General features: G+C 30.9%; 1 protein-coding gene across 23 annotated transcripts in view; it reads left to right on the top strand.

The window, feature by feature from the left end:
• The window catches only part of LOC143062216 (muscle calcium channel subunit alpha-1-like), a 157,440-nt gene extending 145,154 nt beyond the window's left edge, over nucleotides 1–12,286 (top strand). For 20 of the 23 annotated variants that reach the window (XM_076234059.1, XM_076234072.1, XM_076234011.1 and 17 more), the window contains 3 exons: nucleotides 5,061–5,317; nucleotides 6,363–6,605; nucleotides 8,403–12,286. In XM_076234059.1, coding sequence (XP_076090174.1) covers nucleotides 5,061–5,317; nucleotides 6,363–6,605; nucleotides 8,403–8,444 — 542 coding nt within the window. In that variant the 3' untranslated portion in view covers nucleotides 8,445–12,286. The remainder of the gene's footprint in view (nucleotides 1–5,060; nucleotides 5,318–6,362; nucleotides 6,606–8,402) is intronic. The other 3 variants (XM_076234036.1, XM_076234050.1, XM_076234056.1) reach the window with 1 other exon arrangement.
• The last annotated feature ends 280 nt before the right edge of the window (nucleotides 12,287–12,566 follow it).

Below are 12,566 nucleotides of genomic sequence, written 5' to 3'. Positions count from 1 at the left end.
ACCACAAAACAGGAGTATTTAAAAGACTTTTCTAAATGTTACTGCGTGGTAACAAATGGAAATCATATCTACAATATAGAATAATTTTATTTGACATCTTTTAAAAATACTATAAAAAGATGAATAAAACAAACCTGATAAACTTTCAAAGTAGTTGCCTTCATTGTGAAGCCATTGTCAGTGGGATTTTTATATTTGTCAATGTAGCTGTCAAAAATATGAAATTGTGTAGTTCATGAAATAGAAATGAGTTTGGCTTAATTGACTTGACTAGTAACTAGTTTGGCTTACTAACATATTGTGATCCCATCCCTCATCATTGTAATGTGGCTTAATACAATTGGACAGCCAAAATTGTCTTTGTTATGATTGTAGACTTGTTAATTATGTGCAGTAAAGCATACAACTGCCAAAAATCAGTAAATAAAATTTGAAATTTTTAAAGAAGTTTAGCACAGATCCATTACCTTTGTTATAAGATATATTTTGCATGTTGTTTTTTCATCTTAATTGTTACATGTCACCTGCATGCAGTATTCCTGCAGAGTTAAATATATATAAACGCACATTTTTCAGTGTAGTTGAAAGAGAGAAAAATAATGTCAGTGCAAAGCTGCAATAATTTTCAATCTTTGTACCTCTAATGTATGACTTGTGTTACATTTTAAAACTTGTGAAATAAAACTTCATGAAATACCAGAAGTCAATATTAGAAATGATTAAATATTGGTCATCACCAGACTTTAGGAAATAAACTTGTTACTCTTTTGATGACATCAGAGAAGGTTGAGTCTTTAGCGTAGTTTATGAGGACAGAAGTTGATCTTTTGAATTAATTGTTCACTATCTTAAGAAGTTGTCAGTTCCCAAGTATTTCTGTCTATGGATTTACATTTCTGCAGCTGTTATTTAATCTCAACAATGTTCACTGCTTTGCTTTGTTTATTTGCAAAAATTGATATGGAGGTTTATATAACCATATCAGATCTCAGTCAGATTGTCAGGCAAATATGGTTTACTCAATTATTACAGCTAAAAGTTATCTTACATCTGTGGCTATCTTAGATTTTTGTCTCCCCTTGTAAAGCTGTGTAGTCATGATAGTTATCAAAGGTACCAGGATTATAATTTAGTACGCCAGACGTGCGTTTCGTCTACATAAGACTCATCAGTGACGCTCAGATCAAAATAGTTAAGCCAAACAAGTACATAGTTGAAGAGCATTGAGGACGGAAAATTCCAAAAAGTTGTGCCAAATACGGCTAAGGTAATCTATTACTGGAACAAGAAAATCCTTAGTTTTTCGAAAAATTCAAAGTTTTGTAACAGGAAATTTATAAAAATTACCATATAATTGATGTAAACTCCGAAGTGCTGACTCTTGGGCTGGTGATACCCTCAGGAACGAAACGCCCACCAGCAGTATGCATTCTGTTTATGGAAGTATTGTGTGCTCTCAGATCTAATATGTTATGTGCACTTGTATTAGTATTGCCATATCTCATTTCCTTGGATACTATTTGGCCCTACACCTTTAGTCATGGCCCATTGAATTAATGTTTTTCTTAGTTTACAGTTTTAAAAATTGCCATTTTAATCACTTGCATTTTACTATTAGAATAACATACAGTCAATGAATAACTCTTCTGTGTAAACATTTTATGTTTTTATACGACTGCAAAAATTGAAAATTTTTTGGTCGTATATTGGTATCACGTTGGTGTTGGCGTTGGCGTTGTCGTCGTCATCCGAAGACATTTGGTTTTCGCACTCTAACTTTAGCAAAAGTAAATAGAAATCTATGAAATTCAAACACAAGGTTTATGACCATAAAAAGAAGGTTGGGATTGATTTTGGGTGTTTTGGTCCCAACAGTTTAGGAATTAGGAGCCAAAAAGGGCCCAAATAAGCATTTTTCATGGTTATTGCACAATAACTTTAGTATAAGTTAATAGAAATCTATGAAATTTTAAAACAAGATTTATGACCACAAAAGGAAGGTTTTGGTCCCAACTAATTATAGGCCAAAAGGGTCCAAAATTAAACTTTGTTTGATTTCATCAAAAAATGAATTATTGGGGTTCTTTGATATGCCAAATCTAACTGTGTATTCAGATTCTTAATTTTTGGTCCTGTTTTCAAATTTGTCTACATTAAGGTCCAAAGGGTCCAAAATTAAACTTAGCTTGATTTTAACAAAAATTGAATTCTTGGGGTTCTTTGATATGCTGAATCTAAACATGTACTTAGATTTATGATTATGGACCCAGCTTCCAAGTTGGTCCAAATCGGGGTCCAACATTATTATATTAAGAAGTATTGTGCAATAGCAAGAAATTTTCAATTGCGCAGTATTCCACAATAGCAAGAAATCTTCAATTGCACAGTATTGTGCAATAGCAAGAAATTTTCAATTGCACAGTATGGCGCAATAGCAAGAAATCTTCAATTGCACAGTATTGTGCAATCGCAAGAAATCTTTCATTGCACAGAATTGCGCAATAGCAAGAAATATCCAATTGCACAATATTGCGCAATAGCAAGAAATTTTCAATTACACAGTTTTGCGCAATAGCAAGAAATATTCAATTGCACAGTATTGTCCTGTTTTCATTGTGGTCTACATAAAAGGTCCAAAGGGTCAAAAATTTAACTTTGTTTGATTTCAACAAAAATTGAATACATGGTGTTCTTCAATATGCTGAATCTAACCATGTATTTAGATTTTTAATATTTGGGCCCGGTTATCAAATTGGTCCACATTGAGGTCTAAAGGGTCTAAAATTAAACATTATTTGATTTCATCAAAAATTGAATTCTTGGGGTTCTATGATATGCTGAATCTAACCATGTATTTAGATTTTTAATATTTGGGCCCGGTTATTAAATTGGTCCACATTGAGGTCTAAAGGGTCTTAAATTAAACATTATTTGATTTCATCAAAAATTGAATTCTTGGGGTTCTATGATATGCTGAATCTAACCATGTATTTAGATTTTGGATGTCAAATTTAGAAATTTTAAGTTTTTAAGTTTAAGTTCTTAGACCACATTCATTCTGTGTCAGAAACCTATGTTGTGTCAACTATTTAATCACAATCCAAATTCAGAGCTGTATCAAGCTCAAATGTTGTGTCCATACTTGCCCCAACTGTTCAGGGTTTGACCTCTGTGGTCGTATAAAGCTGTGCCCTGCAGAGCATCTGGTTTTTGTTTTTTACTTTCATTGTGCATTGTCTTGAAAGATTAAAGGGAAGGTGTGTTTAACTGGTTTAAAGCCCTCACAAATTGTTCCTGTCTGGCTATCTGAACTGTTGTGTTGTTCTTTGTACTGTTATGTGTTGAGGAGGAGTGTTGGTGGTTAATATGGTTGTGTTGTTGGTTGTACTGATATTTTTTTGGGAGGAGTGTTGGTGGTTCCTGTCGGACTATCTGAACTGTTGTGTTGTTCTTTGTGCTGTTATATCTTGAGGAGGAGTGTTGGTGGTTGGTATGGTTGTGTTACACTTTTTTATGTACTTATAGGGAATTGTATCCCTGTTGTTAAGAAAAATAATAAAAAATATCTGAGTACTGTCCTATCAGAGTAATTAGATACACATTAGATATATTACCATTAAAAAAGTTCTATCCTTCTGGTAAAATTGTAATTTATTCTTATAGTTTTTCAGTAAAAAATTGATTAGAAATGATATTGTCATTTATTGAAATTAGAAGTTTTAAGTGAAATAAAACATATACATAAAAAATGGTTCGTCAAAGAAAAGTCTAGTATGCATATAATTAGGATTTCAGATTGATTCATATTTCATGAATTTAATGATATTATATTATGTACCATATTCCATTCTCCTTTCCTAGAAACCTTAGTATCTTTCCCAATTAATTCCTTTCCAAATGACCATATTTGTTTTTTTTCATATCTACCCACCACATTGATAAAGAACTAACAATATTCTGTAGGGTGTTGGACTATTGCATGACTTGTACTAACAGTACTAACTTACTGCTTTCATCATAACTGTGATAATTCAGTGTAAGGGGAGAATTCTGTGATCATTCAGTGTAATGGGAGATTTCTGTGATCATTCAGTGTAAGGGCAGATTACTGTGATCATTCAGTGTAAGGGCAGATTACTGTGATCATTCAGTGTAAGGGCAGATTACTGTGATCATTCAGTGTAAGGGCAGATTTATGTGATCATTCAGTGTAAGGGCAGATTACTGTGATCATTCAGTGTAAGGGCAGATTACTGTGATCATTCAGTGTAATGGGAGATTTCTGTGATCATTCAGTGTAAGGGGAGAATTCTGTGATCATTCAGTGTAATGGGAGATTTCTGTGATCATTCAGTGTAAGGGGAGAATTCTGTGATCATTCAGTGTAATGGGAGATTTCTGTGATCATTCAGTGTAAGGGGAGAATTCTGTGATCATTCAGTGTAATGGGAGATTTCTGTGATCATTCAGTGTAAGGGCAGAATTATGTGATCATTCAGTGTAAGGGCAGATTTCTGTGATAATTCAGTGTAAGGGGAGATTTCTGTGATCATTCAGTGTAAGGGCAGATTACTGTGATCATTCAGTGTAAGGGCAGATTTCTGTGATAATTCAGTGTAAGGGCAGATTTCTGTGATAATTCAGTGTAAGGGCAGATTTCTGTGATAATTCAGTGTAAGGGCAGATTTCTGTGATCATTCAGTGTAATGGGAGATTTCATATACAATAATTATGTAACATTTATACTATTTTGCTGAGCATAGTTATAAAAATTTAGATATCTTTAATAAAAAATTACTAAAATAAATGAATAACACTTTTGATCATTTTTAAAGACATAGAAACAAATTTAATTCATAGGAAAGTCAGTCTTATGATGTAATTTGTATATGTCTTAGACTTTTGGCAAGCTGGGATTATTAACAGGGTACTATTGATGTAATATTCCAAATTATCCTATTACAAATGAGATCTTCCCATTAGATTAGAGGAATATGATATATGATTTAAACACAACCTATAATACCTTCACACACTAAATACTCTTTTGCATGCTTCAGCACTTCCAACGCATATATTTACTCGATCCAACTCCATCTTTGAAGGGAAAAGTATAGACTCCTCACCTAGACAGACAATGCATCGAGCCAGTGATTCTGCATTTATGAATGCCTCATCTGGTGGTCCTTATGCCAGAGGTGGAGCTAGAGGTCCACTAATTATACCAGACCATGTGATGTCCCAACAGCAGTCCAATAGACATGGAATGTTTCCCTCATCTAATCTTAGGGGAAGTGCAGAAGATCTCGTAAATCAGGTAAAAAATTAATCTGTATCAGAAAGCAGTTAATAACCAAAGCTGTATAATTAACAAACCAATAAATTTATTACCAATAAAGACCAAAAAACCTATTACAAATCATTAATATTGATGATGCAATGTATATTTTTATGTCATACTTAGCGTCTTAGTAAATTGTTAATCCTCATTCAACATCACATACCTGCCAAGTTTTCAAAATGCCCATGGGGGTTTTGCGTGCAAGATGGCTGCCATACTCCTAAAAAACCTTCAAGGGGGCCTTCAAATTCAGTGTCATGTTGTTTTTTGGCTTCTTCATACTTTTATATGCCTCAATTCATTGTAAAATTAATTGTTTTATTAAAATTGTAGACACAATTGCTCTTTAAAAATTTAGATTTGGGAGCCTCCATGGGGGAAATCCCCCGCAAATAGTGACAGTTGGCAGGTATGCATCACCCAAATATCAGATTGTACTTAAAATTTGATTGGCAGGATAGTTGTCCATGAGGAGAAATCTAGGAACACTATTTTTTCTTGTGGAATTTATGATATTTAGGATTTTGGCCTGTTTTACCAAAGCATTTAGTATTATGGGTTGAGGCATGAAAATTAGGAGAGGTGGAAGGTTTGAATGATAAACAAACAAAAAAATCAACAAAAAAGTACGCAAAAAGACAAACAACTGTTCCAAGTGAGACAGCAAACCAATGACACAATTAAAAGACAATTAGATTACAACATTCATTTAACACTAGAAAGGATTTTTTTATGAAACACTGAGGTTATACTAATTACAAAAACATCATGAAGGGAAAGGTGACAGTGAGATGAATTGCCATTTGAATCTCTTTGTATTAAAAGTGATTTGAATAAGAAATATTTGAAATTTGCCTAACTATGACTTCTATAGGTATTACATTAGATATTTCAATATTAACATAAACTTTATACTTCTGTAGTGCCTTACTTCTATAGGTATTACATCAGATATTTCAATATTAACATAAACTTTATTTCTAATATGATTTTGTCATTAAATGTATATACTATAAAACAGGTGCTAACCGAGGAAGGTTTAAACAGATTCATTGATGCTAGAGCACTACAACAAGAAATAGCTGAGGCTGGCGACATGACAAGGGAAGAAATGAACAATGCAGCTAGGCAACTTCTGCAAGGACAAAATACACCATATTATGATCACCATATTGGTGGATTCAAAGCTGAGGAGCTGAAAGATTATAATAAATATTCTGACAGGAAGAATCAGGAGAGTTTTGACGATGCTGAGGAACAAACGGTATATGTCACGGCTTTATAAATATTTTGTATCATACATGTAGAAATATTTAATGCAACATATTGATTGCAATCATTATTATAAATATTTATTAATGAGGAAAATTTAAAAAGGGCCAGTGAAATTAAGAGCTAACATCTTACATTAGCTTCTATTGCTCTCACTTAAACTGATCATTCAAAATATACCACCTGGATAATTTGTCCATTCCATAAGTTCATGAAACAGACTTGTCTAATGGATGAAATTCAATTACTGGACTTCAATATGAAGAATTATTAGCAAAGGATTCATTGATTTCCATATTTGAAACTGAGAATTGTGCATATGAATTTTTTCATTGTGTTAAAAACATGAAGAGATTTATGCACTATTTACGCATTATTGTTATGATGAAGGATTTTATGTCAAAACAAAAAAATAAATATTACCTCCCTTTATAAATCTATAGTGAGATGATAAAATGAAACACTGTACATTTATTTCTGAATAAAATTGATTGTTCAATGGGCTTTGATCGATAAAATCATTTTGTACATAATAAATTCCATGTTCATAACAAGACTTGGTTTATTTACCAAATGACATTGTATGATAATCATAAAATAATGTGAATGAAAATAGATTTTTGCATGATGGTCTGATATTGTTTTGTACATAGTTTGTAAATCTGAATCAATAGTTTTGTAAATAGAAGTAAATTTGACAGATTTGTTGATTAATTCAGATCAGATCATGATGCAATGAGAAAATAAACTTTCCATGTCAAAATTATGGCTGTGCTATTTTCCATTGACGATTAATGAATTGTATAATATATTCCGTTTCTTGAAGAGTGTGAAGGTTTTTTGTTGTTTTTAACGAATTGTTTATTACAGTGCTATAAAACCAGCTGGCTCTGGTATTTGTAAATAATTTATATACTAATTGTCAATGAATTATATTGCTCATTTAACAAGCATGTAAGTGGTATGCTGGGAGCATGTGGTTTGGCCCTTTTTGTAGTGATTAAAACATTGTATGTCATGTGATTAAAATATTGTATGTCATGTGATTAAAATATTGTGTATCATGTGATCAAAACATATATTATGTGATTAAAATGCATTGAATTATAATAAGAATGAATTTGATGTCTACCATTATCATTATTTTTATTGTGATCATGGTGAATTTTAGTAGGTCATCAATTTATTTGGCTGTAATGTAACTGAAAATAATGTGTTTGAATTTTTTTTTAAACTTTAAAGATGAACTGCAATTCATTTATAAAAAAAAGTCTGTAGTGCACCATTTAATCTTTTGTTGACATTCTGATTACCAGAACAAAGTTTCATTATAGTTTTGGACATTTTGAAATAACTTGACATGACTCTGTGGAGCCCCACCCCTGACTATGGATACAATAGAGCCCCATGACTATGTTATCTCATTATACTAACATATGTGTCTTTTGTTAATGATATGGAATGTGATGGCATTGTACAATGAACTAATCAAGTATCAAATACTATAAATGACCAAATTAGTTTTCTTCAAACATCATGGAATTGTGTAGTAGGAGATACTAGTTTGATGTTTGGTTTGGAATAAAGTAGTTATGGCTTATTGGTGAGGATTGTGATTTGTGCTTTTTTTATGCCTGTCTTTTAGCATGAATACATTCATTTATATGCTGCTTGCTTTTAAAACCTTTCCTTACTTTGCATGTAGTCATCTTTGATTGGCATCTCTCTGGATAGTACCTTTGCATTGTGCAAAAGATTCCATACTTATATTTGGTTTTGAATTTTACAGAGTCCCAAACGTGGTCAGCGTCCCCATAGCTACAGGAAGTGACACTATAGAGGCAGCACTGTTATAAGACTGGATGTGCTCAGTATTTGCAGGTCTCAGTGTTAAATACAGTAGGACTGTTGGATAATGCAGTTCTCCTCATGGTTGGAGGGGTTTTATTTCTTTAGTTGTTTATAAGATCTGTGTGTTACATTGTGAATTAACTATATCCAAGTCACAACCAAAGCTTTTTAAAGAAATGACATTAAAAGTGGAGACTTTGTGATACACTTTGATGGTAATTTATGGTTGTATTATAACCAGAATCCTATGCCCCTTTCGTCAATACTTTTTGAATTCATAATACTTGAAGACATACTTGCATGGACTTATAGAACAAAGCAATTCCTTGTTCAGACATTCATATTGTTTACACATAGTCCCTTTCAACTTCAAAAAAGGTATCAATAAATGTTTCTAGAGGACAATATAAAAGGGGGAAATTGATAATTGGAATCCTTCTTTCAGATCATCCTTTGTACAATACATGAACTGATTCCTCTCAATGATTAATCAAGCTTTTTTGGAAGCTGCTAGTTTATTGTGATTTTTGTTTTTCCTATTGTCCCCACTATTTTGTTTGTTTTTATAGATATTTTATTATACACAATTGTACACTCACAATTTAATGTGTTTAGCACGTGATAAGTCCCAGTGTTGTGACAGTATACATATTTTTCTTAGTTTTGTGATCTCTGGAATATTTCTTGTGTTGTGTTTTTTTGTATATGTTTATTTATTAGTTACCTCTTTGTTTTTTAACTTACATACAATATGTTTAATATTAAGTTAATTTACAAACAATATATTAAGTTAATTATTTAAAGTATAATTGATTTCTTAAATGGTTAAGGAATAAAACAAAAATGCCCTCATATAATGTCATAAGTGAAATGTTAAGATGATGTCCATATTGATTTTAATAAAAGGAAACTTTTAAAGAAAATTCTGGAATTTTAAGATCTGCAAGTTTTTTTACAACAATAGTGATAATTTTTTTTAGATACAGATATTTTGATCTCTGCGTGATTTTGATGTTACTCTTACATAAGAATAATAAAAGATAGAAGAACATATTGAAAGGACAAGATATTAGGAAGTTTATAGATAGAGTAGACGGAGTATCAAATTCTTCCCATTTAATCTTTCCTGAAATCTACAAATCAATTACCAGAGTCTATCTTTAGTAGTGTGTTCAGACAATGAATTACCATATTTGATTGGTCTAACTGAAGGAATTGAATGTGTATTGTAACTTTACACAATTTGACAATTGTGGGTTTTATTCATAAAATAATATCATATGCATTGTTTTATTAAGCAGTCCATTAAGAAATGGTGCTCTTGAGAAAAAAAACAATGGTTTAAAACCAATCATGTTTTGAATACTTCACCAACATTAATTTCCTAATCATACATAACATGACTGATACAAGATAACTGGTGTAAAGATTAAAGCATTATAATTTATTCTTTGTTGTTGTTTGTATTGGTTGTTTATATGTTACTCATGTAATATTGTATTTTATAAATCCATCATGCCTTCACCTAGCAAATATTGGTTCCAAACCAAATGCATGAGTTGTGAATCATTCCACTTTAAAGAATACAAGTTTCTTTTCCTGTTTTCATTTTTGTGATTTAAAGAGATCAATATTTAGTAGCAACATTTTCATCATAACATTTTTCTAAATGATAGTATTCACTGTTGTTCTGATATTTATATTTCATGTTTTTGGACCCTTTTTTGTCTTGCGTTTTTAAGAAAACAGCAAAGGCAATGTTTGTAATACTATATATCTCCACTATTTTACACCTAGGACATATTTTTAATGTACATTGCATTAGAGAAACTTGCTATTGAAGTTGTATATATTTTATTGCAACAGCTATTTATAGTTATCTCCCCTTAGATTTGTTTGGCCAGTTGTGTCCCTTTTGGAAATTAACGACTCAAGTTTGAAGTGTTTAACTGTTTCCATTTTCATATTTCATATTTATAATTTTGTAGCTTCTCTTGTCTATAATATGAGAAGAGCTCGAGCTAGATTGTTAGTTTAACAGAATACCATTGGTCAATTAATGATTGCAAATTTGATGTGAAAAGACGGGACAATCTTTAAAATGTGTTCAATTTCTCTTGTTGATAAAATTTTGTGTTCACATACCAAGGTGTTTATTCTTTTTATTTGTTCATTTAAAATATCATGTTTTAACAACAGTTTATAAGTGGTTTTTATGACTAGGTGGTTAAAACTAAAAACATGTTGATTTTAAAGTTAAATGAGGTATATAGTAGATATGCAATTTGTCATCACAATCAAGTCATAGAATGTTGATTTGTTCCAGATTTTGTCTGCACTATAATATAAATTTTTAGCTGTTGTTTAAAGTTACAGTTGCATAGAATAATGTTATTGAACTTCAGATGTGTTTTAAGATATTAAAAAAAAAATTGCCTCGGATGAATAATTTTTTTAAGGAAAATGTTTTTCTCTCTGTCACAGATTGCAGGTCATGCATGCTTGACTGGTGAATTTTTTTTATTGTATAAACTTTAAGGTGATTAGGTTCTCATTACAAAAAAGTATGGGTCAACTATATTTGGTTTATATGATGGGTGCTTATAGCTTTCAAATAAATGATTCAGCAGTGCCATCACTTTCTCATATACTAGGATGTCAGCTATGTTTGGTGTATAGTGGGAGGTTTATATGTTTAACTGTCATCTCACAATCACATCATTGTCATGGTTCAATGCTTTAATGTTGAGATTTCTTGAAATTCTCTGGTTTTACATTGATTTGATTTTTCTGTGTGTGTTGTAGTTTGAAAAACAAGAAAAAACACACTTACAACAATTTAGCATAGTTAAAATTTGTTTTTATAAGTGTATTTGTTATTTAAAAGATTAAATGTTGAATTTGCATCCCTTTTCCTGGCTACCTACATGTTTGAAGAAACATTTGATATATCCTTGTTTTTCATGTCATATTTTTCATTTATTTAAGATATCATTGTTAGATTTTGTATATAAAGAATATTTTCTGTGTACATGCATAAATTAATTTATTACAAAATTATATTATCTGTTTTGTGAATAAAATATTTATAAATCAAAATATTTAAGTTGATATATATTTATTTGTAAGAATTGTTTTAAAGTGATTGTTGATGTCAGGATATACAAACAAGGGAGACAACTTTTGTTAATTGATTTGTGATGAATATTCTATGATACATTAATCCAAGTAAGTTATTCATGTTTATTAGTGATTAGTTTTAGGCAATCACAGTCATATTACTTCCTTGTGAAAGACTCATTCAATTTTGCACATGTGACACTTTTTTTTCGATATTGTCATCATTGAATATAATATAAATTTTGGTACACTTTGGAAAATGGTAAACAGTTTTCAAACAACTGTTTTTAAAAAAGATCCCTTTTTCCCCATTTTACTTTTTGTTTAAGTTTATAATTGCGAAAATTAAAAAAATCTTCAAAATTCAATTCTTGATATAAAATACAAAAGTTTTAAACATAAGTATAAATGTCTATTTGTATTAGTATTCATCTCATGTTTGAATCCTTGTAGTAATCATTTTTGTATTGTCATGGTAACAATGAGCAGCATTTATCATGTGAGTTAGAAGGGGAGTTGTGATTGGTTGTATGAATGTTAAGCATACACCTTTTATAAGCCAAAACAAACCCCACCTTTGTGTATGTATAAATGAGGTAAAAAAAAATAATGAATGATAAAGAATTTTTAAAACCTGTAAATTGATAAAACCAACATTGCAAGGATTGTTTTCTTAATATGTGCAATAAATAATGAAAATATTGTAGATTTTGTTTTATTTTTATCTGATTGTGTTGTTGGTGTTTCCGGTAAAATGAAAAATGAATGGACCAAAGTCCCTGATAACATTTTTAGTTCAAGGTAGCTTCCATGTCATGTTGTCTTTATCACTGTGGATTCACTTATTTTCGTGACCAATTATCGTGGATTAAGGAAAAGTACTTGTTTGTGGATATATGATTTCGTGGCATTGCCAAAGTCTGCACACAAGCCTTTAAAAGACTTGCTATTCGTTAAACATTTAATTTCGTGGTTCACCTGT

This window comes from Mytilus galloprovincialis, chromosome 1 (assembly GCF_965363235.1).
Source record: "Mytilus galloprovincialis chromosome 1, xbMytGall1.hap1.1, whole genome shotgun sequence".
NCBI lineage: Eukaryota > Metazoa > Mollusca > Bivalvia > Mytilida > Mytilidae > Mytilus > Mytilus galloprovincialis.
This window is presented reverse-complemented; position numbering and strand designations above follow the sequence as displayed.